Here is a 27,350-nt window from a genome sequence, read left to right as displayed (position 1 = left end):
CAGGGCAGAGGCCGGGCCTCAGAGAAGGGTTGGGGCAAGGGGCAGGGTTAGGGTTTGTGCGATTACTGTTATTTCTACATTTTCTTTGCGGTAGATACTGGGTTGCTGTGACATTCTGTACCTTGGGGGAGTGTATTACAACCCCCCTATTCTTCATATTCATATAATCATGCTCTCACATGTAAATCATGCCTTTTAAGGTATCAGGGGAAAGGTTATGATCTGCTCAAAGTAATTTCTCTATCCATATGTATATCATTAATACATATGAAGTTATGAAAATTGTGTTGTATGGTGGTCACTAAAGCATGCTGTAAGTTGGGGAAGCAGCCAGATATTAGCTCCCCAGAGGCAACATCAAGGAAAGTAACCAATGCCTGGGCGGGGTGTCAAATAGCCCATCAACGGCCATTGTCCAGCAAGGGAGCTACAATTCAATGACTCACCTGCATGAGGCCACACCAGGGGAATTGCTCAGCCTTGCTTGGAGAGACTCAGCAATGCCCTCCAGACATGCCTGGACTTGTGTTCTACAAGTACATGGACTGAGAGTATAAAACAGGCAGAGTGGACACATATTGGACCCCAAGGTACAGAATGTCAGATACCCATGGTTCAAGCAACCAAGACCCTGAGAAGAAGACAAGATTGCAACACAGGAGATTGGCCCAGCTTTAAGCAACAAACCTGTGTATTAAGGACTACAATATCCAGTGGGGTGAGAGAAACTGCTTAATCTAGTTGCTGCCCAGTCTAATAGGTTGAGAGTTTGGAGTGCATGCTTATATTTTATTTTATTTTGGTAACAACTCTTGTCATAAGTTAAGGTTATTTGCTGGGGAAGAGGAGTTTGAACCCTGGTTAGAGCATACCACTGAAATGCTGCAAAAGTGGGCCGTACCAGATGCAGAAAAGCGAAGATGCCTAATAGAGAGCCTTGGAGGCCCAGCATTAGATGTGATTTGCACCCTGAAGCTCATTGACCCTGGGGCAGTGTGAAGGACTGCCTAGAGGCCCTTGAACACACCTTTGGGAGCGTAGAGGGCCCTGAAGACAGCTACTGTAAGTTCCTTAATTCCCGACAGCAAAGGGGCGAGAAGGCTTCAGCCTACATACAGAGACTGGAGAGACTGCTTCAGAGAGCTGTCATGAGGGGAGCAGTGACTGCTGAGCAGATGGATCAGACCAGACTGGCTCAAATTGTAAGAGGAACTCAGTATCAGAACCCGATTCTACTTCATCTCCAGCTAAGAGAATGACAGGAACATCCCCCAAGTTACTCCCAGCTGATAAAAGAGGTCAGAGAGGAGGAAGAAAGGCAGCCTGCCAGTGAGTTTTGGGAAGCCCAAACATCGGAGCCAGCCAGCACAACAACACTGCAAACAGCCAGTGTACTGATGGCAAGCACCAGAGAGGAACTTGCCCAACAAATGCAGGTCCTGACGGAACGGATATCTGAGCTGCAAAGCACCACTGACCGAGTTAAGACTTCCAGGAATAAGGAACCTCAAACTGTGGCGATTGAGAAGCCCGCACTTAGAGCTACCATCCCACCCAGGTGAAGGGGGAAAGGACAATTCTTCTGCTACCGATGTGGTCAGGATGGACACAGTGCTGCCAAGTGCCGTAATGAAGAAAACCCCTCCTTAGTGTATGGAAAGCTGAGGATCAGTTGGGAGAGATCCGGGAGCTGCCAGAGGGTCTGGGGACGGGGACCACCCAGGCCTGCAGGATTTGAAGATTCCCCCAGAAAAGACTGTCCAGCTGTGATCCCCACAGGACTGATAGGGCCTCGAGCAAAGGTCATGGTGAGGATTGAAGGGGTGGAGTGTAAAGCAGTGCTTGACAAGTGACTATTATATTTCACTATCTCAAGTGACTATTATATTTCAGTCATTCTACCAACAGATGCTCAGGCACCTGTCTATACAGCCACTAACTGGCCCTGTTCTGTGTGGCCTCGGCATGGATGAATACCCCTACCAAGGATATGTCATAGTGCACCTGGAATTCCCAGAGGAGGTTGCTGGGGTAAGAGAAGAGGTAGACACAGCAGCCTTAATATGCCCTGACCCTAAAGGGACCTCTGATGTATCTGTGCTGATAGGGACCAACTCCAGTCTCTTCAAGGTACTCGCGGATTACTGCAGAAGGCAGGCTGGGGACCAATACCTGAATACCCTGATGACCCATATGCTTTGTGCTGAAGCCTACAGGAAAATTGAGAGCACTAAAAGAGACACATCTGAGCTACCGATTGGGGCACTGAAGTATGCGGGCACGACCCCCTTAGTAGTGCCTGCAAGGACAGAGCAAGAAGTGCTTTTCATGAGTACCTGGCTGAAAGGCAGTAAAGGGACGTTAGCAATGATAGAGCAGCTGATGGGAGGAGAGCTCCCTGAAGGAGTGCTGGTCCCCAGTGGAGTCATAATCCTACCTGCTGAAGCTCAAGAAAGGGTGACTATACTGATTGCTAACGAAATGAGTCATGATGTTGTTGTGAAGCAAGGTCAAAAGATAGCAGACCTCTTTGAGCTTGAGTCGATTGTAAAACCCCAGTGTGAAACTCAAGTTCTGACAATAGACCCAGCAAAGTTTGACTTTGGAGATTCACCAGAGTCCGAGGAGTGGAAAGATCGCCTGAGGAAGAAACTTTGTGAAAGATCCAAAGTGTTCTCACTGCATGAGTGGGATGTGCAAAAGGAGTAGAGCACAATATCAGACTACATGACTCTCGACCTTTCAGGGAGAGATCTAGGAAGATTGCTCTTTCTGAGATGGCAGATGTGTGACATCATCTTCAGGAGCTGGCATCATTACAGAATCCCGCAGCACATATGCCTCACCCATTGTGGTGGTCCGTAAAAAGAATGGGAAAATCCGAAAGTGTATTGACTCCTCACCCTAAACAGCCGGTACTGTGGTTGACCAGTACACTATGCCTCGAGTCCAAGATGCCTTAGACTGTTTGCTGGGAAGCCAGTGGTTCTCTGTGTTGGATCTTCGAAGTGGATACTACCAGATCCCTCTGGGAGAAGAAGATAAGGAGAAGACAGCCTTCATCTGCCCATTAGGGTTTTATCAGTTCGAACGTATCCCCCAAGGGATTTCTGGAGCACCTGCCACATTTCAACGTCTCATGGAGAAAGTTGTGGGAGACATGAATTTACTGTTAGTGTTAGTTTATTTGGACGACCTGATTGTGTTTGGAAGAACCTTAGAGGAGCATGAAGAAAGACTTCTTAAAGAGCTTGATAGGTTGGAGGATTATGGTCTGAAGCTTTCAATTGACAAATGCCAGTTCTGCAGAACCTCAGTGAAGTAAGTGGGTCACATCGTGTCCCAAGAAGGTGTGAGTACTGATCCTGATAAAATAGAAGCACTCACTACATGGCCATGTCCAAGTAACTACAGAGAACTCAAGACCTTTTTTGGATTTAGTGGCTACTACCGCAGATTTGTGAAAAACTATGCTATGATTGTAAAGCCTCTGAATGATCTTACCAGGGGATACCAGGCCAGCAAGAACAAATCTAAAATGAAGAATAAGGGGAGGTCCCCAAAGCCTCCTATGCAGAGACACTATGGCCCCTTCGAACCATTTGGGCCACGGTGGAATGAGAGATGTGAAAGGGCTTTCTGAGAAATCATTACTTGCCTAACTCATGCTCCAGTCCTAGTCTTTGCTGACCCAAGCAAACTGTTTATCCTGCATACTGATGCCAGTTTGGAGGGTCTGGGAGCAGTCCTGTACCAGGAAGTGGAAGGCAAACGTAAACCTGTAGCCTTTGCCAGCTGAGGATTGTCTGATAGTGAAACTCGCTATCCCACCCACAAGCTGGAATTCTTGGCCTTGAAATGGGCCATCACTGAGAAATTTCGAGACTACTTGTATGGTGCTCAGTTTCAGGTGTGGACAGACAACAATCCACTGACTTATGTGTTAACAAGTGCTAAGCTGGATGCTACAGGGCAGAGATGGGTGGCCGCCTTGGCTAGCTATGAGTTCAGCATTCAATATCGATCAGGGAGAAGCAATGTAGATGCAGATGCATTGTCCAGGCGTCCACAGGCACCAGAAGTTGCTGTGATACCCACAGATGGAGCAAGAGCTATTTGCAGTGTGAGTCGCCGAGAGCCAGAGGCCCGTGAGAGCCTTCATGGATGTGTTGCAGAAGCTTTGGGCCTGCCCCCTGAATGCGTGCCTTCTGCTTCAGTGAACTATATTGCATTGGACCAATCTCCCTTGCCCATGCTCAATGCGGCTGACTGGCAAGAAGCCCAGCTGCAAGATATTGACATTCGTGATACACTACTTGCCAAAAGGGAGGGGCGAAACCCAGCTGCGGTTGTCCCACCTAACCCAGAGGGTAAACTACTATTGAGAGAATGGACCAAACTAAAACTGATTCAGGGAGTGCTACACCGAATGACCACCGACCCTTTTTCAAAAGCAACGAGCACAACTAGTGCTGCCAAAAGAGTACAGAGCCCTGGCCACGAGGGCCCTGCATGATGACTTTGGACATTTAGGGATGGAGAGGACCCTGGAACTTATTCGTAGTAGGTTCTATTGGCCCGGATGGCTGAAGATGTTCGCAGGAAATGTGAGACTTGTGCTCGATGTGTTCAAAGGAAAACTCTGCCCACGAGGGCTGCATATCTCAAGAACATCACCAGCAACAAACCTTTGGAACTGGTATGCATTGATTTCTTGTCTTTAGAGGTAGACAAGAGGAATGTTGGGAACATTCTAGTAGTGACTGATCATTTTACACGGTATGCGCAGGCATATCCCACACGTGATCAGAGGGCCACCACCGTCGCTTGAGTATTGTGGGACAAATATTTCTCAGTCTATGGATTCCCAGCTCGGATACACTCTGATCAGGGGCAGGATTTTGAGAGTCACCTTCTGAAGGAAGTGCTGAAGATAGCAGGAATTAAAAAGTCTAGGACAATGCCTTATCACCTGCAAGGTGATCCTCAAGCAGAGAGGTTCAACCGAACCCTATTAGATACGTTGGGAACTTTGCGACCGGAGCAGAAGGCAACCTGGAGCCAACATGTCGCACTTCTGGTGCATGCCTACAATGCCACAAAGAACGATGCTACGGGAGTCACCCCATATTTCTTGATGTTTGGGCGAAAACCAAGATTACCCATAGACTTGTGCTTTGGTGTATCAGAGGATGGCAATAGCTATGAAACTAATCAGCAATATGTATCCCGACTAAGAGAAAAGCTGCGGGATGCTTATCACTTAGCTACCTCTGCGGCTTGGAAGAACGCAGACCGCAACAAACATCGATATGATGCTAGAGTGCGTTAGCAGGCGCTCCAGCCGGGAGACAGAGTCCTGCTGCGAAATTTGGGTATTGCTGGCAAACACAAGATAGCTGACACATGGAAGGCAATACCTTACCTGGTGATGGAAAAACTGGGAGATTTGCCGGTCTACAAGATCAAACCTGAAGAGGGTCCAGGGCAAATAAAGACGGTGCATAGAAACCTTTTGCTCCCTGTGAGGGAATTGGTAGGCACCCCTTATGAGATGGGCCACGACAGGGCAGCCGGGCAGAACAGAAGTGCTAGACCAAAGCCAACATAATGCCACATTGTTTCTCTCTGTTATTAAAAGGCTTTTGCTACACTCAGACTCTGTGCTTGCGAGAGGGGAAGTATTGCCTCTTGGAGGCGCCCAGTAGGGGTGGTATATAGTTGTCCCAGGTCACTGGGTGGGAGCTCGAGCCGGTTTTGCATTGTGTATTGGAATGGAACCCCTAGATACTGAACCCAGCCCTTGTTGCTGCCAACTCTGACGGGCAGAAGGGTTACATTTATCTTACAACAATCCTGTCTGTCTTCATTTCAGAGCTCTCTTTTGGTTCTGCATATTTGTTCTCCCACTTTTATTTACACTTGGCTAGATTTCTTTTTGCAAAAATCTTTACTCTATCTAACTCCATTTCCAAAGGCTCTAGCCCAGCGGGTATCAACCAGGAGTATGTGTACCCCTGGGAGTACACAGAGGTCTTTTTGGGCAGTTCCACTCAAAGTGGTGGTCCGCAGACCGGTGCCGGTCCGCAAGCCTTCGGCTGCCGGCCTGTGTGCACATTGGAAAAAGAAATTGCCGGTCCCCTACATCAGACAGCTTGAGAAGCACTGCTCTAGGGGGTATAACTCAGCTAGATATTTGCCTAGTTTTACAACAGGCTACAAAAAAAGCACTAGTGAAGTCAGTACAAACTTCATTTTCATACAGACAAAACGAGAAAGTAAGCAATTTTTCAGTAATAGTGTGCTGTGACACTTTTATACTTTTTAGGTCTGATTTTGTATGTAAGTAGTTTTTAAATGAGGTGAAACTTGGGGGTACACAAGACAAATATTTTCCCGCAAGAGGCACAGTAGTCTGGTAGAAAGGTTCACAACCTTGCCTAGCCTCACCCTTGTTTTGTTTTATTATCGCTTTCTCTACTCTCTTAGCTTCTACTTCCACAATAAGGGTGGGTCTACTTGAATTATCTCTCTTGCTGCTTTCAGAGAGAATGCAAATCCGTTTGATAAATGCTTAAATTTTAAATGATGTTCCTTCTCCATCACAAGCAGGGTCCCTGGAGCATATACAATTGTCTCCACCCTCAACATCCATTCTTAGCCCTGGTCTACACTAGGACTTTAGGTCGAATTTAGCAGCGTTAAATCGATGTATACCTGCACCCGTCCACACAATGAAGCCCTTTATTTCGACTTAAAGGGCTCTTAAAATCGATTTCCTTACTCCACCCCTGACAAGTGGATTAGCGCTTAAATCGACGTTGCTGGCTCGAATTTGGGGTACTGTGGACACAATTCGATGGTATTGGCCTCTGGGAGCTATCCCAGAGTGCTCCATTATGACCGCTCTGGACAGCACTCTCAACTCAGATGCACTGGCCAGGTAGACAGGAAAAGAACAGTGAACTTTTGAATCTCATTTCCTGTTTGGCCAGCGTGGCAAGCTGCAGGTGACCATACAGAGCTCATCAGCACAGGTGACCATGATGGAGTCCCCGAATTGCAAAAGAGCTCCAGCATGGACCGAACGGGAGGTACGGGATCTGATCGCTGTTTGGGGAGAGGAATCCGTGCTATCAGAACTCCATTCCAGTTTTCGAAATGCCAAAACCTTTGTCAAAATCTCCAGGGCATGAAGGACAGAGGCCATAACAGGGACCCGAAGCAGTGCCGCGTGAAACTGAAGGAGCTGAGGCAAGCCTACCAGAAAGCCAGAGAGGCGAACAGCCACTCTGGGTCAGAGCCCCAAACATGCCGCTTCTATGATGAGCTGCATGCCATTTTAGGGGGTTCAGCCACCACAACCCCAGCCGTGTTGTTTGACTCCTTCAATGGAGATGGAGGCAATACGGAAGCAGGTTTTGGGGACGAAGAAGATGATGATGATGAAGAGGTTGTAGATAGCTCACAGCAAGCAAGCGGAGAAACCGGTTTTCCCGACAGCCAGGAACTGTTTCTCACCCTAGACCTGGAGCCAGTACCCCCCGAACCCACCCAAGGCTGCCTCCTGGACCCAGCAGGCGGAGAAGGGACCTCCGGTGAGTGTACCTTTTAAAATACTATACATGGTTTAAAAGCAAGCATGTGAAAGGATTACTTTGCCCTGGCATTTGCAGTTCTCCTAGATGTAGTCCTAAAGCCTTTGCAAAAGGTTTCTGGGGAGGGCAGCCTTATTGCGTCCTTCATGGTAGGACACTTTACCACTCCAGGCCAGTAACACGTACTCGGGAATCATTGTAGAACAAAGCATTGCAGTGTATGTTTGCTGGCATTCAAACAACATCCGTTCTTTATCTCTCTGTGTTATCCTCAGGAGAGTGAGATATAATTCATGGTCGCCTGGTTGAAATAGAGTGCTTTTCTTCAGGGGACACTCAGAGGAGCCCATTCCTGCTGGGCTGTTTGCCTGTGGCTAAACAGAAATGTTCCCCGCTGTTAGCCACAGGGAGGGGGGAAGGTTGAGGGGGTAGTCACGCGGTGGGAGGAGGCAAAATGCGACCTTGTAACGAAAGCACATGTGCTATGTATGTAATGTTAACAGCAAGATTTACCCTGAAAGAGTGTAGCCACTGTTTTATAAAATGTGTCTTTTTAAATACCGCTGTCCCTTTTTTTTTCTCCACCAGCTGCATGTGTTTCAATGATCACAGGATCTTCTCCTTCCCAGAGGCTAGTGAAGCTTAGAAAGAAAAAAAAACCGCACTCGCGATGAAATGTTCTCCGAGCTCATGCTGTCCTCCCACACTGACAGAGCACAGACGAATGCGTGGAGGCAAATAATGTCAGAGTGCAGGAAAGCACAAAATGACCGGGAGGAGAGGTGGCGGGCTGAAGAGAGTAAGTGGCGGGCTGAAGAGAGTAAGTGGCGGGCTGAAGAGAGTAAGTGGCGGGCTGAAGACTGGGCTGAAGCTCAAATGTGGCGGCAGCGTGATGAGAGGAGGCAGGATTCAATGCTGAGGCTGCTGCAGGACCAAACCAGTATGCTCCAGTGTATGGTTGAGCTGCAGCAAAGGCAGCTGGAGCACAGACTGCCACTGCAGCCCCTCTGTAACCAACCGCCCTCCTCCCCAAGTTCCATAGCCTTCACACCCAGACGCCCAAGGATGCGGTGGGGGGGCCTCCGGCCAACCAGCCATTCCACCACAGAGAATTGCCAAAAAAAAAGAAGGCTGTCATTCAATAAATTTTAAAGTTGTAAACTTTTAAAGTGCTGTGCTTAAAGTGCTGTGTGGCATTTTCCTTCCCTCCTCCACCACCCCTCCTGGGCTACCTTGATAGTCATCCCCCTATTTGTGTGATGAATGAATAAAGAATGCATGAATGTGAAGCAACACTGACTTTATTGCCTCTGCAAGCGGTGATTGAAGGGAGGAGGGGCGGGTGGTTAGCTTACAGGGAAGTAGAGTGAACCAAGGGGCAGGGGGTTTCATCAAGAAGAAACAAACAGAACTTTCACACCGTAGCCTGGCCAGTCATGAAACTGGTTTTCAAAGCTTCTCTGATGCGTACCGCGCCCTCCTGTGCTCTTCTAACCGCCCTGGTGTCTGGCTGCGCGTAACCAGCAGCCAGACGAATTGCCTCAACCTCCCACCCCGCCATAAACGTCTCCCCCTTACTCTCACAGATATTGTGGAGCACACAGCAAGCAGTAATAACAGTGGGAATATTGGTTTCGCTGAGGTCTAAGCGAGTCAGTAAACTGCGCCAGCGCGCCTTTAAACGTCCAAATGCACATTCTACCACCATTCTGCACTTGCTCAGCCTGTAGTTGAACAGCTCCTGACTACTGTCCAGGCTGCCTGTGTACGGCTTCATGAGCCATGGCATTAAGGGGTAGGCTGGGTCCCCAAGGATACATATAGGCATTTCAACATCCCCAACAGTTATTTTCTGGTCTGGGAATAATGTCCCTTCCTGCAGCTTTTGAAACAGACCAGAGTTCCTGAAGATGTGAGCATCATGCACCTTTCCCGGCCATCCCACGTTGATGTTGGTGAAACGTCCCTTGTGATCCACCAGAGCTTGCAGCACTATCGAAAAGTACCCCTTGCGGTTTATGTACTCGGCGGCTTGGTGCTCCGGTGCCAAGATAGGGATATGGGTTCCGTCTATAGCCCCACCACAGTTAGGGAATCCCATTGCAGCAAAGCCATCCACTATGACCTGCACATTTCCCAGGGTTGCTACCCTTGATATTAGCAGATCTTTGATTGCGTGGGCTACTTGCATCACAGCAGCCCCCACAGTAGATTTGCCCACTCCAAATTGATTCCCAACTGACCGGTAGCTGTCTGGCGTTGCAAGCTTCCACAGGGCTATCGCCACTCGCTTCTCAACTGTGAGGGCTGCTCTCATCTTGGTATTCATGCGCCTCAGGGCAGGGGAAAGCAAGTCACAAAGTTCCATGAAAGTGCCCTTACGCATGCGAAAGTTTCACAGCCACTGGGAATCGTCCCAGATCTGCAACACTATGCGGTCCCACCAGTCTGTGCTTGTTTCCCGAGCCCAGAATCGGTATTCCACAGCATGAACCTGCCCCATTAGCACCATGATGCATGCATTGGCAGGGCCCATGCTTTCAGAGAAATCTGTGTCCATGTCCTGATCACTCACGTGACCGCGCTGACGTCGCCTCCTCGCCCGGTATCGCTTTGCCAGGTTCTGGTGCTGCATATACTGCTGGATAATGCGTGTGATGTTTAATGTGCTCCTAATTGCCAAAGTGAGCTGAGTGGCCTCCATGCTTGCCTTGGTATGGCGTCCGCACAGAAAAAAGGCGCGGAACGATTGTCTGCCGTTGCTGTGACGGAGGGAGGGGCGACTGACGACACGGCTTACAGGGTTGGCTTCAGGGAGCTAAAATCAACAAAGGGGGTGGCTTTACATCAAGGAGTATTTCAGGCAGGACTTCACGGAGGGTTCCAATAAGAAATGGTGCACCTAAGTTATTGTCCTTATTGGAACAAGAAGGTTAGCCTGGCCTCTGATTGATACATGGCTAGATTTACCTCGCTGCACCTTCTCTGTGAGTGACTGCAGTGTGACCTAGAAGAATGAGTCCCCTAGACAGGGCAGGGGGGGAAGCAAATGAGTACAAAACAAATCTGGTCTATTTCTTGTTTTGATCCACTCCATCTATCTTTTACATCTTTGGCTGGCAGCAGACGGTGCAGAAGGACTGCATGCCATCCACATCTCATGGCTGCTCGGCAGAAGATGGTACAGTACGACTGCTAGCAGTCCGTATCGCCTGCCCGCTCACCATAAGACGGTTCAATAGGACTGACTGCAGGACTAAAGAGAATGACCTGGTCAAGTCACTCCAAATTTAGTCCCTGCGCCCATGTCTGCCCAGGCGCTCCCAGCCGACGTGGCCAGGAGCACCTCGGACATGACGATGACGGCTACCAGTCGTACTGTACCGTCTGCTGCCACAAGGCAAGGGGTTGCTGCTACTGTGTAGCAATGCCGTACCACGTCTGCCAGCACCCAGGAGACATAGGGTGACGGTTACCTGAGCGGGCTCCAGGCTTGCAGTGGTATGGCGTCTGCACAGGTAACTCAGGAAAAAAGGCGCGAAATGATTGTCTGCCCTTGCTTTCACGGAGGAAGGGAGGGAACAGGGGCCTGACGATATGTACCCAGAACCACCCGCGACAATGTTTTAGCCCCATCAGGCATTGGGATCTCAACCCAGAATTCCAATGGGCAGCGGAGACTGCGGGAACTGTGAGATAGCTACCCACAGTGCAACGCTCCGGAAGTCGACTCTAACCTCGGTACTGTGGAAGCACTCCGCCGAGTTAATGCACTTAATGCACTTAGAGCATTTTCTGTGGGGACACACACACTCGAATATATAAAACCGATTTCTAAAAAACCGACTTCTATAAATTCGACCTTATTCCGTAGTGTAGACATACCCTTAGTATAGCGAAATCCAAATCTAGTCCAAATCTTGTGATCCCTGCCAAATGGGAAAGGAACGCTTTTTAGCAACTGCCACAGCAGGAATTACAAAACTGTTATTCCTCACAGCAGGATGTGGTTCCAGAAAGGAAGAGCTTGAATTCCTTTTCTCTAGGGGAGGAAAAATAGCCTTACTAGCAAATCAGGCCCATAAAAGACTCTGTGCAAGATGCCGTAGGGATAACATTAGCACCCGAAGAAGCTGGCAGTAGCCTAGCCTCCCGCTGCCCACCTGCAGAATTTCATGCTCAGGCCCCCTCTTATCGCCCAGCTAATCATTGCCACCGCTGAGCTCTGGGGATTGAGCAGCTAGTCTACACTGGCAACTAAAAACCCACCTCCGCGGGGGGCCTAGCTCCCAGCACCGGGGCGCTGTTTACTGTGGCGCATTACAGCGTAGAAACTTGCAGCGCTCCCCGGCGTGTATTTCCGCAGCGCTGTAAATTGTCCGCGGAGACAAGCCCCACCCATCCGCAGCCAGCTGGCGCCTTTCCGCACCGCGGAGACGAAGGCGACGGGAAAAGGGTGGGGGCCTGCCTTGCCGGGAGCCGCCCCTCGTCAGCAGACCTACTGGCTTTCCCTTCAGCTCGGCCGGGAGCGGAGGCTATTGGGCTGCTGCGTCACCCCCTGGAAGAGCGCTCGGCGGGCCCGTGCTGACAGCCGGTGAGCAGGGGAAGGCGGGCGGGGGGCCGCTTGCCCGCGGGGCGTCTGCTGCGGGGGACAGAGGACGTGGCTTGCTGTCAGGCGAGGGCTCTTGAATTATAACCGCTTGGGGCAGAGGCCGCGTTTCCCTCCCGGGCCGCGCGGTGCCCAGCGACCCTCCGCCTGCGTAAGCCCTGCGGTGGCAGACACGTAGGGGAAGGAGGGAAAAGTGTGCAGTGCGCTGGTCACAGCCGCCTCTTTCCCGCCCGCAGGGTACGCGCCTTCGAGGGATCCTCGGGCGCTTCTGCAACAGGCGTGGGTCAACGTTCAGGGTCTGACGGGCGAGAAAGGAAACCGCGGGGCCTAGGCTGCAGAACTTATTTCCACCCCCCCGAAAGGCTGCCTCAAGGGCTGGCTCCTTTAACGGCAGGAATCACGCAGTGCCCGAGGCAGGCAAACTTTCCAGCTGTTACTTTGTGTCTGGCAATCGCATGCAACCCTCCTGGATGGCGAGAGGGGCGGGGTTGTGATGATTCTTAAATAGGAATTCTGTGGTGAGCCATGACTTGGCACCCAGGACGGTAGCCTCTCTTGTTGTTTATAATATATTTGCTAAAAGAAAAGGAGGACTTGTGGCACCTTAGAGACTAACCAATTTATTTGAGCATAAGCTCACACAGACACCCATTTTTATACATTTTATATACATTTTATACACCATTTTTATACACACAGACACCCATTTTTTCATGGTTTGTGTGTATAAGAAGATCTTCTGTACTTTCCACAGTATGCATCCGATGAAGTGAGCTGTAGCTCACGAAAGCTCATGCTCAAATAAATTGGTTAGTCTCTAAGGTGCCACAAGTCCTCCTTTTCTTTTTGCGGATACAGACTAACACGGCTGTTACTCTGAAATATATTTGCTGTACTTGGCCGCTATAAGGTTTATAAAACTGCCCCCCCCCCCAGTTCTGCCCCAACAGTAATGATGTATTAGCAGCCTCAGGCATTGTGCCTAGGCCTCCTAGTTAAGTAGTGGGCACAAAGCAGCTGAAAGAGGGAGGGCTGCAAACAGTATTCTGTTTTCCCCTCTAGTGTGTTGCAGCACAGCGGAAGAACAAGAAATGTTAAGTCAGCTCTAAAAGCCTGTGCTAGGTGGCTTGAGAGCGGAAAGCTAGCAGAACACGTAAATGCATGTCAGGTGATCAAAGTGCAGCGACGATAGACGATACCAGTCAGACTTGTACAGGGCAAGATTCTTCCACACTTAGAATGCTCTGGAGTTTCTTGCTCTCAGGATAGTCCCATTAAAATTAATCACAGTCGCTTGAGCAGATAATTATGGAATCAAGCCCACAGAGCTGTATACCAGCTCATCCTGCCCACCATGTATAAAGTTTGAAGACATGTAGGGCATGTCAAGTGACTTTAGGCTTATTTTTATTTTGCCATATCCTAAACCAATATAAAGTCCAGGAAACTTCAGAAGATATGTGTTTGAAAAGAGGGAGTTGTGTGAAGAGAGAGCCAGTTCATACTGATAGTTGTGTCGAATTGGCCAAAGAACATTAAACCAGGGCAGCTGTGAATGCCATTCAAATCTGAGGCTTCTGAAAGCCAGGAATCTTTTGCTGTTGACTGTCAATTGCTTAAATATGTCTGACTTTCCCATTGCATATGCCTGGATGTATTGAGTCCTTGTGTGACTCTCTTGATTCAGGGGAATTCACCAGGGATGAATTTAGACGGTTGGTTTGTTTTTTACTGAACCAACCCTTCAGAGACTTATGAAATGACACTGGCAGAATTGTTCAATTCATATTTCTGTTTTGTATTTGGGCTAATGCTGAATGATGTATCTAGCTGCAACAAAGAAGGATATTAAACAGCATCTTAACTAAAGTTAGTTGATGCTAAAATTAGCAGCTCCCAACAACTTGCATTCAAAAGTTTTAATGGAGTTGATTCCAGACCACAGGCATTAATTTTTAATAGATCTTGGTAAAATTTCACAGGACTGGAAGAAGGCCAGTGTTGTGCCAATATTTTGTTTTCCATTTAAAAAATAACTCAAGCTAATTACAGGCTGGTAAGTCTTATATTGAGCCCAGGTAAAATAATAGAAGGGCTTATATTGAACTGTGCCAATAAGGAATTAGAGGTTTCAGAGTAACAGCCGTGTTAGTCTGTATTCGCAAAAAGAAAAGGAGTACTTGTGGCACCTTAGAGACTAACCAATTTATTTGAGCATAAGCTTTCGTGAGTTACAGCTCACTTCATCGGATGCATCCGATGAGGTGAGCTGTAGCTCTCGAAAGCTTATGCTCAAATAAATTGGTTAGTCGCTAAGATGCCAGAAGTACTCCTTTTCTTTTTAATAAGGAATTAGAGGACAAAAATATAAGTAATGCCAATCAGCATGGTTTCATGGAAAATGTCTTGTGAAAGAATCACATTTTTTGACCAGATTGAATGTGGTTGATAAAGGTAACTGAGGTTTTTTGCTTGGATTTCTGTAAGGCATTTGACTTGTGTGACACCGATTTTTAAAAAATAACATTATACAAAATTAACAGCCTTTTTTTTTTTTTTAAAAAAAAGATCCATTTAAATTGAGCTAACTGATAGCAGACACACAATGTTAGTGGGTGGAAAGTAACAACAGTTGGTCTCGGAGAGCCTGCCATTTGGATCACTCAGTAAACTGGGCACAATCGAACATGTTTGAAGTATTGCCAAGTGAGACGTCATATGTGTAGGGATAAAGAATGTAGGCCATACTTAAAAGATGGGGGACTATCCCACAAAGCCGTGATTCTGTGAAAAGAACTCAGGAATCATTGTAGATGACTAAGTGACTGTGAGGTCCCAATGTGATGCAGTGGGCGGAAGGGTTAACCAAGTTCTCTCTTTACACATCCAAGGATTATCAAGCAAGAATAGGGAGATAGCATCTCTATATAGGACATGGGTGAGACCATTACTGGGTGACTGCATCTAGTTCTGCTCTCCACACTTCAAGAAGAGCATTGAAAAATTAGAGAGATCAGAGAAGAACTAGAAAAAATGAGTTCTGGAAAACACATCTTACAATGAGAGTCTTCAGAAATTCAATCTGTTTATCTCATCAAAGAGAAGGTTAAGTTTTGACTTTATCATAGTCTGCAAGTTTCTACACAAGGAGACGATATGAAGGGGCTCCTTAATGTAGCAGACAAAAAGTCTAACAAAATCCAATGACAAGAAATCTGAAGTGGAAAAAATTCAAAATGACACAACTTCTTAAATGAGTCCTCAACCACTGGAATGAATTACTAAGGGAAGTGGTCATTTGGATTCCTTAAATGCAGATGCTGTAGTTTAACTACAAGTTACTGGACTTGACAACAGAGCCAGCAGTTCCCCTTTTGGTGCACCACATTCTGGGGAGGTGTACCACAGAACAAGGAGTGCTGATGGCTAGCTGGTGTGGGAGGAGATGGTTCTGCTTCAGCTTTGAGTCCTCCACCCCCTCTCCCTTTCCTCTAAGCAGTAGAGAGAGGCAAGTTAGGAAGAATAATTATCTCCACTACACTAATTACTGGGTAAAATTCTGTAGCTTGTGTTATGCACTAGCTGATCAAAATGGCCCATTCTGTCCTTAGAGGATCCGTCATCTTTTCATAGACTTTAATGTGACATTACGAAGGCGAAAGTGATAGAAGTCCAAAGGCTACTGCTGTATAAATACTGCTGTTCTTAGTGTATAAGAACTTGGAGGTCTGCTGGCAGGCAGGAATGTGCTGCAAGTCTTTTATTTTTGATTTCAGTGCCTCACAAAGGACAGAGAAGTCAGTAAAATGTGGCCTGTCCCATAGCAACAGAATGATCTGTGTTCATTTCCTAGTTACCTGCTGTATGCCAGTTGTCAAATAAAATAATATGTAGGAAGTAAAGCTCCTTAGTAACTGTTTGTTAACCCCAAAAACATCCCTCCCCTGAGTGGTAGAGATTGTCCCCATTTTACAGTTGGGGAAGCTGAGACACAGAGTAGTTAAGTGATGTCCAATACAAAAGTAAAGGGAATCAATGTTGAAGGTTAAGTTAATAAAGCAGAACCCAAGAAGGGATGGAAATGGATAAAGTGTGTTTGAGTGTATTAAAGGGAAAAAGAAAAAACAAAAGCAGAGCGCCGCAGACTGGCCCCCAAAGGATGCTCAGGGAGGCAGCCAGGCCTACTACAGTAGGATATGGCTCTTGTGTAGTAGCTAACTTTCTAGTTACTATATTTTACTGTTTAAGTGCCTTATTGCTGCCTCACAACTGAGTGATGGCAAACATGCTGCCCTTGAGGACCACTGCTGTTTCTATCTTTTCATTATTTTTATTCCTTCTCCATTCTTCAGCCTCCTTTCCCTTCTGCAACTTCCAGTCTTCCCCTGTGAGCTTTGCGCCTATCCACTTGCACTTCTGCTAAAATGATCAGCAGTGAAATACTTTAAGTATCAATGTTAACTAACATCATTAGGCTTTAGAATTCAGTGAAATGAATGGAGATGGAAAACTTGCCATTACAGGCTGCCTGCAGTCCTTGGTAGACTTAATTGCTTTGGTTTGCACTTGGTTCACATTTTGAATGTTTTCTTCACAGCCTGATAGCAAGTGTAAAAAATCAGGAATGGAGGGGGGGGAGGAATAGGGTCCTATGTAAGATACCCCTAATATCAGGACAGTCCCTATAAAATCAGAACATCTGGTCATCCTAGGATAAACTAACTTTTTATTAGTGAGAGCTGGGATTCTGTAGAATCTGTATCTGTCATGGGGGGCCACATAATTAGAACAAACATTCAGGATCCTTGACAATACTATCATAGGTATTTTGTATAGCCCACATCACTGTAATATCCAATGCCTCGCACACATTATTGAATTTATTTCCCCAACATCTCAGTGAGGTATGGGAGCATCACTGTCTCCACTTTGGCACCTTGGTCCCCTCTCGAATCTCCAAGTCCTATTGCTGTTATAACGGATGGTTTTGTAAATCTTTTCCTGACATTAAATATTTCGAGCTAAGGAGTTTAGTCCTAACTCATGATTGTTCTCTTGCTTCCAGATATGGGAAGAAACATGAATCGGAACAAAACAAACCATGTCCTGCTCACTGTCTTCATTATTATGGCTGTGTTTTGCAGTTCTGGTAGGTATCCTGGAGTGCCTACATTAAAGGGAAAATTATGAGCCTAGCATCAGACCCAAGTAGCTCTGCTGCTGCTGTGCAAATATGCAGGTATAGATGGTCCTGAGGAAAGTCCCTGCCAACTGCTGCAACTCGGGCTGTTTGGAGCAGGAAGCAGTACAGTTATGTAAATCTATCTCCCTGGACTCTTGTGGATGCATTAGGAGCTGAGTTTGACTTCGCCTGTGGGGATCAGAATCAGAATACTAAAGCATTAGGTGGTTTGACCTAAAAGTTGCAGTACTTAAACCAGATTATCATGAGGTTATGGTTCAGGGATTTATAACTGTTTTGACCTAACAATAATCTTGAAAAGTTACTTATTTCAGAACATCAAATGTACAAGAAGAAAGTTTATTACTTAGTAACTGGCTTCTCTCTCTCTCTCAGGATATATGCTGAAGTGTTATGACTGTCCACTTACTGCTGTGCCATGTAAGACCAATATTACCTGCAGAAATGGCTTAGATTCTTGCCTATGGCTTAAAACTGGTATGTTTACGATCCCAAATGTTGTAGACTTAAAATAAATATAGTAAATCTATATTCATTCAATTTTAATTATTCCAATGTAATCAAATAGGTTTTATTTCCACAGTCTGTATGAATGTCCATCTGAAGTACTCTTACTGAAGTCCTTGTTGGCGCCTTCAGCTTTATGTAGGATTGTGTGCATTAATACAGTTTGAACTGTTACAACTATGGATGTTCCAACACAACTGTGGGGACATAGTTTTATAGTTTAAAAAGAGATCCTATTGTGCAGTTAGGCAGCCAACAAACTGCTCTGTTGCCTGACTGGTGGGTGTGTGGGGAAACTTGTAAAAGGAGGAAATCGCACTGCCAGCTGGGAGGCCAACAGTCTCCAGTTCACTGACTTAGGGTTGGGGTATATGTTGCTTCTTTATGCCATGACTGAGAAGTACGCAGCACTTTCATTTTCAGTACAGTCCAATTTGGAAACTGAATTTAGGCTTCTACTCTATGACTGCCAGCATTGTCCCCTGCTTTGCATTCCAGGTAGAGATGAGTGCAAACCAGCATTCCAGGAACTAGGACCTAAATTTCATAGCTGATCCCATTTGGCCAGGTTGGGCACTGGTGCTGGTTTTATATTGTAATATATAAGAGCCGTTTGCCTGCAGATTGCAGTGCTTGGGATGAGAAATGAGCCAGAGCTACAAAACTCAGGGAAGTGTGTGTGTGTGTGTGTGTGTGTGTGTGTTAGTTATGGCCATCTATTGAAATGAGTCCAGCTGTGAAATTCAGATTCTTATATAAGTTCTGATTTGGATTCAGCTCTACCTGCTATGTCCCAAACAGCTCACAAGAGCATTCTATTATAACAAAAACCAAGGTGGGGAAATCCCTGTGACTATCTAATGTATCTTTGAATACCCTTGTGAAACGGTTTTCTCTACAGGGAAGCTAGTAATTTTGCATAACTTTTTAATTTTTTTTTTTAAAGGTGAAAAGACACTGTCTCATTGCTATACATATTCCAACTGCAACATGAACCAAATTAAAGAGGATTACAAGTTTGACAGCTTTAATTTCAGATGTTGCCAAAAAGACCTGTGTAACAGGAGTCCAACCACAATGATTAGTACAGCAGGCTTCAGCATCGCTACCATAATGACCATGATCTGGATACTCGGCGCTTAAGATGGAGGGGGAAAAGGATAATTTTGTTTTCCTAAATACCTACTGATTTAGAAATCATTCATATAAACATGCTGTCTATTGTAGACAATTTTTGCGCCTAGCACAGTTGTGTTGTTTGAGAAAGCAGACTTAGAAAAAAAACAGGTTTTTTTTGGAAAAGCTATATGTTAAAATGTAGGGAAAGTACATCTACAGTGGTAGATAACTGCAGGTTCTTAACAGAAGTTATACTTCTCTGTGTTATCTGGAGTAAATTCTTTCTCTTGCTTACAGTAAGTTTCACATCTCTGATCTGATTTGAGTTTGTCCTTTACGCTCCAGTTGTGGCAATGTTATCTAGCCCTTCAAAGGTGTAAGCCACTTTTTTAAGTCAGTAAGACTATTGTTGGTATTGATCAGCAGCTTTTCCTTTATTTTCTTATGTAATTGTTTCTGCTTGAAAATATGTTTAACAAATAGACCTAACTCACCATATTAAAAGTTATGGTTGCTTTTTTGTATAACACTTATAACTGCCAAAATTGTATTTGTACTGCTTTGTCGCTAATGCATTGCATGCTTATACAGGCAATGACTCTTGACGGTCTGTTTTGTTGTAAAGCGTAGTGACTCAGAATATTTGCAGTCCCTCTCTTATTCCTGCAGAACTTCTGTAGTGTCTACTCTTCTCCTTTCTTAGAAGTACTGTAAATACACTTAGAGAAGGGGTGAAGTGAACTACCAATGTCCTTTTTTTGGATCCTTGATCTTTAATCTGTGCCATCTCGAGTTTCCTATGCTGCCCACTACCCTTCATCTTGGCTACTGTGTCTTTGAACAGATTGTAAAGGCACCATGATTTTCCTTATTGATCACAAGTTTTTTTTTTTTTCCCTTCCAAATGATTTCTACACTTAAACCATTCTGTAACTTCTGTGATCATTCAGATTCAGCAGTAATGTGTGGTGATAAAATATGAGCTGTGGCTGGTTTATTTACCCAATGGGAGAATTGTAGTGCCCTACAGAAATGTCAAGACTTGTGCAGGGGGCTTATATAAAGGAAGGGATCTTTCTCAACCCAAGGTAATACACGGGCCACCTGCACAATTTTCCTTATCAGTACCACAGTCCCTGTTACAACTTGCATACCAGTCCACAATGCTAGGTTTTTAGCCTGTAGATAAGATGATTCATAGACTTAATGACTGAAGCTATACTACATTTCCCTTCCCGAGCCCACTGTCCTGAGTAGCTAGCCAGCAGAAGCTGGGTGTTTTCCTTGTGTGCTAGGCCTCCTGCATCATTTCATTCATAAAGAGCTCTTGCTATAATGAAATGCATCATCTTGTAATACTGTTGCAAAAAAACCGAAACCAATTTTGAGTTGCATTAACAGAGGCCTAGGGTGATAGTACTGCTCTACTCCTGTTCAAGCCAGCAGGGCTTCATGTATTCACCCCAGGCTGCTGGAGGAATTAGCTGAAGAAATGTTGGCACCATGGGCAATATTTGCAAATTCATGGATGACAGGAGAGGTCCTGGAGGACTGGGGAAGGGCTAACGTGCCCATCTTTAAAGATAGGAAAAAGGAGGAGTTGGTGAACGACAGCTCCCTCAGCCTGACCTCAATACCTGGGAAGCTACCGGAGCAGTGTAGCAGATCCGTGGAGGATGAAGGGGTGATCACAAGGCGCCAGCATGCATTTACTAAGAACAAATCTAGCCAAACCAGTTTGATTTCCTTCTTTGACATAAGAAGAAAAGGAGTACTTGTGGCACCTTAGAGATGAACAAATTCACTTCACTGGATGCATTCCGATGAAGTGAGCTGTAGCTCACGAAAGCTTATGCTCAAATAAATTTGTTCGTCTCTAAGGTGCCACAAGTACTCCTTTTTGCAAATACAGACTAACATGGCTGCTACTCTGAAACCATTCTTTGACATAGTAACTGGTTTAGTGGATAGAGGGAATATGACAGACATAATATACCTTGAATTTAGCAAGGCTTTTGCCATAGTCCTATGTGACATTCTGATAAGTAAGCTGGAGAAATACAGTCTCAGTGGAGCTACTATTAAATGGATACATAATTGGTTAAACAACCACAAACAATGAGTCACTATGAATGGAAGGATGTCAGATTGGTCAGAGGTCTCAAGTGGGGTTCCACAGGGATCTGTTCTGGGTCTGGTATTATTTTCACATCTTTATTAATGACCTGGATGTAGGAATAGAGAGCATCCTGATCAAATTTGCAGATGACACAAAGCTGCGGGAGGGGGGAGGACAGGTTTGCAAACACTTTGGAGGATAGAGCTCAAATTCAAAGGAATCTTGATAAACTGGGGAACTGGACTATAGACAACCAAATGAAATTCAGTGAAGACAAATGTAAGGTGCAACATGGAGGGAAGAAAAACCAAATGCTTTTTAATGTTTTTAATGAAATAAATACTACTGGGAATTATGTGATTTTTGTGAGACTTTTAACTTCACAGATGTAGATTGGTGGACAAATGCTACTCATAAAGGGCCATTTTAGATTTGGTATTGGTGAGTAATGAGGACCTCAGAGAAGAACTGGCTGTAGAGAACAACTTTGGTTTGAGTGATCATGAGTTAATTCAGTTTAAATGGAAGGATAAACAAAAATAGATCTGCAACAAGGGTCCTTGATTTCAAAAGAGCTAACTTTTTAATAAATGAAGGGAATTAGGGAAGTGGACTGGACCAAAGAACTCAAGATCTAAATGTGGAGGAGGCTTGGAATTACTTAGTCAAAGTTGCAGAAGCTATCTGAAGCCTTCATCCCAAGCAAGGGGAAAAAATTCATAGGGAAGGGTAGCAGACCAAGCTGGATGAGCAAAGCATCTCAAACAGGTGATTAAGCAAAAGCAGAAACTCTACAAGGAATGGGAGATGGAAGGGATCAGCAGGGAAGTCAGAAAGTGTAGGGATAAAGTGAGAACTGCCAAAAGCCAAGCAGAGTTGGACCTTGCAAAGGGAATTAAACCCATAGTAAAGGTTCTATAGCTGTATAAATAAGAAGAAAATAAGTGGGACCACTAAGCGCTGATGATGGGGTGGAGATTAAAAATTATGTAGTCATGGCCCAACACCTAAACAAATAATTTGCCTCTGTTTTTAATGAGGCTAATCAAGAGCTTATAGGTAGTGGCAGGGTCGCTAATAGTAGCAAGGGTACGGAGGTAGAAATTCCCACATCTGAGGTAGAAGTCAAATTCAAACAGTTTAATGGGATTAAACGGGGGGTGGGGAGGCTGGATAATCCTCATCCAAGAATATTAAAGGAACTGGCACATGGAATTGCAAGAACATAAGAATGGCCAAACTGGGTCAGACCAAAGGTTTATCTAGCCCAGTATCCTGTCTTCCGACAGTGGCCGCTGCCAGGTACCCCAGAAGGACTGAACAAAACAGGTAAGTGATCTATCACCCATTCCCAGCTTCTGACAAACAGAGGCTAGGGACACCATCCCTGTTCATTCTGGCTAATAGCCATTGATGGACCTATCCTCCATGAATTTATCTAGTTCCTTTTTGAACCCTACTAGTCTTGGCCTTCACAACATCCTCTGGCAAAGAGTTCCACAGCTTGACTGTGCATAGGGTGAAGAATCATAGAATATCAGGGTTGGAAGGGACCCCAGAAGGTCATCTAGTCCAACCCCCTGCTCGAAGCAGGACCAATTCCCAGTTAAATCATCCCAGCCAGGGCTTTGTCAAGCCTGATCTTAAAAACCTCTTAAAAACTTCTAAGGAAGGAGATTCTACCACCTCCCTAGGTAACGCATTCCAGTGTTTCACCACCCTCTTAGTGAAAAAGTTTTTCCTAATATCCAATCTAAACCTCCCCCACTGCAACTTGAGACCATTACTCCTCGTTCTGTCATCTGCTACCATAGAGAACAGTCTAGAGCCATCCTCTTTGGAACCCCCTTTCAGGTAGTTGAAAGCAGCTATCAAATCCCCCCTCATTCTTCTCTTCTGCAGGCTAAACAATCCCAGCTCCCTCAGAAGAAATACTGCCTTTTTGTTTGTTTTAAATTGTACTGGAAGAATACAAATAGCAAGAATTTTTAATGAATCTGTAAACTTGGGAGGTCATACCCTATGACTGGAGAATTGCTAATATAGTTTTTATTTTTAAGAAAGGGAACAAAAAGTGATCTAGGAAACTACAGGCCTGTTAGTTTGACCTCAAGTCTATGCAAGGTCTTGGAACAAATTTTGAAGAGAAAGTAGTTAAGGACACAGAGGTGAATGGTAATTGGGATAAAATACAACAAGATTTTACAAAAGGTAGATTTTGCCAGACCAACCTGATCTCCTTTGAGACGATAACTGATTTTTTAGACAAAGGAAATGCAATTGATCTAATCTACCTGGATTTCAGTAAGGCATTCAATACAGTTCCATATGGGAAATTATTAGTTAAATTGGTGAAGATGGAGATTAATATAAGAATTGAAAGGTGGATAAAGAACTGGTTACTGACTACAATGGATCATACTGAAAGCTGAACTGTCAGGCTGGAGGGAGCTTATTAGTGGAGTTCCTCAGGGATCGGTCTTGGGACCAATCTTATTTAACTGACCTTGGCACAAAAAGTGAGAGTGTGCTAATAAAATTTGCGGATGACACAACATTGGGAGGTATAGCCAGTATGGAGGAGGACTGGAATCTCATAAAAGAAGATCTGGATGACCTTGTAAACTGGAGTAATAGAAAGGGGATTGTGACATTATCTGATTAAAATATTACCATGTAGATCATTGTTGTTCCCACAGTTATATAATTGCAACAAATCTTGTACAAAGTATATCAAGTAAAGTGTCTATGGAAAAGTTATAATTTGCTGAATATGATTATGCTATTTGAATGCATGCATCATTTTTGTATCTGAAGTTACGAATATTAACTCTGTACCTGTATTTCAAATGATTGCTCCTGTGGTAGCACCCACAAGGTATTTAGCCAGGACATTGTGAAGGAACTATTCAAGTTGAATGGCCCATCAAAGAACACTTAAGTCACAATGGAGCATGGGAGACACCTATCTACACTTAATGGTCTTTCCTGTGAATATGGAATATGGCTTCTGCTACAACTAAGCATGCATGGACATGTGACTTGCCCATGTGACTCCAAACACCATCTTGTTACTTGTAATTTTCCACAGTGAGAACAATGGGTTTCCCTTCGCTTGGCAGAAGCTATAAAAAGGCCTTGGAAACATCTCCATTTTGCCTCTTTCCTGCTCAATCCTCTGGACTATGAACTTATAATAATGGGAGCATTCTAACCAAAGGACTGGGGACTTACCAATGATTTGGAAGCAACCAGAGAATTAACAAGCCAGCAGTTTATTCTATCACTGCTACAAGCCTGATCCAAGAACTTTGCAATTGTTTTATGTATTTGATTCCTTTAACCAGTTTTAACCCTCACCTACCTACCTTTCTTTCTTTCTTTTTCTTTTCTTTTTCTTTTAATAAATAAACCTTTAGGTATTAGATACTGAAGGATTGGCAACAGTGTGATTATTGGGTAAGATCTGAGTTATATATTGATGTGGGTATGTGTCTGGTCCTTTGGGATCAGAAGAACCCTTTTATTTGATGAAATTGGTTTTAAATAACCACTTATCTTTAAGTCTAGTGTCTGGGTGTTGAATCCAGGACTGGAATGCCTAAGGAGACTGCTTTTCTGACTTCTTGTTAGCCAGTGTGGTGAAAGAGGAGTTTACTTTTGTTGCTGGTCTGGTGTATCTTATGGGAGAATAACCAGTTTTGGGGTGTGTCCTATTTCTCTGCCCTATTTCTCAGCAGTTTGCCCTGAATTTGGTATTCTCAGTTGTGACCCATGGAGGCACGGTGACAGGGATGAAATTTAATAGTGCAAAGTGCAGGGTCATGCATTTAGGCTCTAACAATAGGAATTTTTGCTATCAGCTGGGGACTTACCAATTGGAAGTGACAAGAGAAGGAGAAAGACCTGGGTGTATTGGTTGATCACAGGATGACTATGAGCCATCAGTGTGATGCGGCCATGAAAAAGGCTAATGCAGTCCTAGGCAGCATCAGGTGAGGTATTTCTAGTAGACACAAGGAAGTGTTAGTACCATCATACAAGGCACTGGTGAGACCTCACCTGGAATACTGTGTGGAATTCTGGTCTCCTATGTTTAAGAAAGATGAATTCAAACTGGAACAGGTGCAGAGAAGAGCTACTAGGATGATCCGAGGAATGGAAAACTTACCTTATGAGAGGAGACTCAATGATTTTAGTTTGTTTAGCCTAACCAAAAGAAGGATGAGGGGAGATATGATTGCTCTCTATAAATACTTCAGCGGGATAAATACCAGGGAGGGAGAGGAGTTATTTAAGTGCCAATGCGGACACAAGAAAAAATGGCTATAAACTAGTCATCAACAAGTTTAGGTTCAAAATTAGGCAAAGGTTTCTAGCCATCACAGGAATGAAGTTCTGGAACAGCCTTCCACAGGAAGCAGTACGGGCAAAAAACGTAACTGGCTTCAAGACTGAGATTGATAAGTTTATGGACTAGATAGTATGACAGGAGTGCCTACAATGGTATGTGGCCCATCAGCAACCGCCAGTAGCAAAAATCCCCAGCTACTGAAGACGGGACACTAGATGGGGAGGGCTCTGAGTTACTACAGAGAATTATTTCCCAGGAGATCCCTGGTGAATCATGCGCACATGTTCAGGGTCTAAGTAATCACCATATCTGAGGTTGGGAAGGAATTTCTCCCTCGGTCAGATTGGCTGAGACCCTGGGAGTGGCGTTCGCCTTCCTCTGCAGCATTACACATATAATTCTCACAGGAAATAAGTTAATAACTTAGTGCAAGTTGATAACTTAATTGGTTAGTAACATAGTAAAAGCTTCTTGATTGGTTAATAACTTAGATTGGTTAATAATTAAATCACACAGTGTTTTAATATCATGTGTTTTAAAGAGCCCAAGAGACTCATTAAAGAGCCCCATGTGGATCACGAGCTTTAGTCTGAGTATCACTGGTCTAAATCACAGCTCATGTAATAGGAACCTTTGCTTAGTCAGATTGGTCTAATATAAATTCCTTTCCTGTGAGGAGTCCCTGTAACTAAGTGTCTAGCCCACACATTCTCACACTAACATTTCATTACTTCATTATTTGGTCTAACTCCATTGAAACCCTTGTGAAGAAAATGATTCCACTGATATTATTTATCAAAGCAGAAAAGTGGTGGTTAAGCTCCACAACTCAACCAGTCAGGTTACATCGGGTTTTTTGTTACACTTTGCTTTACTTTGGCTGTTGCTTTCTCGTACAGTATCTTTGCTCTTGACACACCATTAGGAATATGAGGAAATCATCTGGACACAGCTAAGCACCAAATGATAGCATTTACTACCTCATATGATCATACAGACTGTCCTACCTGCCTGTATGCACAGCTACTCAGCTAGGATTCTGTTGGTTTTAGCAATAGATGGTGGGGATGCCTACAAGAAGGCACCCAAACTATTTAATGGGATATTACTTAATTTCTGTTCATTACAGTGTACAAAGTCTAGTTCTTCCTCACTACTTTTCCATCTGGGTGGCAATTTAACACTGGGTCATATCTTACCGTAGAGCAGCAGATGGAATTCCCTTCTATTTTTCCGTAGAAAACAATGGTAGAATATGGTCTTCTTGTTCATGCTTTGCAGAGGCACAGTTTCCTGCCTATGATCCTGCACAATCTTGGCAACAGCAAGAGAAAATGGAAATAGATGACTAAATACATTGCTGCTATGCTGCAAAATTGCTGCAGTGGGACTGTCCATGTAAGCATTGCTTACTCTGTGCTGAATTAAAAAAAAAAAAAAAAAAGAGCAATTTCTGAGAAATCAGGTCAAATGCTGTTCTCAGTTATGCCTTTGCTACCCCATTTATAGGGTAAAACTGGAATAACAGAGAAAAATGTCTCACTGATACTAATGAATACAGAGCCAGATGTTCATGTGACTTTTTTTTAATTATAGACATTGCAGGTACTGCCATCTATAGTTAAAGCTGCCCAATACTTCCCATTATAAAAACCTATTTTCACGTGCATGCATCTTTGCCAAACTTTAAGCATTTGGGCTGAAATTTTCCATGCGGGGGTATCTGCCTCAGGCTGAATGTTTCTTTTGAATATTTCAGCAAAAAATGGTTCAGCCATTTCCCAGAATGAGATTAGGGAAAAGATGGTGTTTTGTCCATGTACATTTTTTTTTTTTACAAC

General features: G+C 44.7%; 2 protein-coding genes across 2 annotated transcripts; both read left to right on the top strand.

Moving 5' to 3' along the window:
- Nucleotides 1–38: 38 nt before the first annotated feature.
- On the top strand, nucleotides 39–9,176 carry LOC140912810 (uncharacterized). The gene is made up of 2 exons (XM_073347904.2): nucleotides 39–7,598; nucleotides 8,187–9,176. The coding sequence occupies exons 1-2, from the start codon at nucleotides 7,079–7,081 to the stop codon at nucleotides 8,270–8,272; spliced, it is 606 nt and encodes a 201-aa protein (XP_073204005.1). The 5' UTR covers nucleotides 39–7,078; the 3' UTR covers nucleotides 8,273–9,176.
- Nucleotides 9,177–11,887: 2,711 nt separating this feature from the next.
- CD59 (CD59 molecule (CD59 blood group)) lies at nucleotides 11,888–21,510 on the top strand. The gene is made up of 4 exons (XM_073347902.2): nucleotides 11,888–12,192; nucleotides 17,273–17,356; nucleotides 17,786–17,887; nucleotides 18,864–21,510. Exons 2-4 carry the CDS (start codon nucleotides 17,275–17,277, stop codon nucleotides 19,058–19,060), a joined length of 381 nt encoding a protein of 126 aa, XP_073204003.1. The 5' UTR covers nucleotides 11,888–12,192; nucleotides 17,273–17,274; the 3' UTR covers nucleotides 19,061–21,510.
- The last annotated feature ends 5,840 nt before the right edge of the window (nucleotides 21,511–27,350 follow it).

The sequence above is a fragment of the Lepidochelys kempii genome, chromosome 6 (assembly GCF_965140285.1).
Source record: "Lepidochelys kempii isolate rLepKem1 chromosome 6, rLepKem1.hap1, whole genome shotgun sequence".
Taxonomy (NCBI): Eukaryota; Metazoa; Chordata; order Testudines; family Cheloniidae; genus Lepidochelys; species Lepidochelys kempii.
Note: the sequence above shows the minus strand (reverse complement) of the source record. Positions and strands in the feature narration are given on the sequence as shown.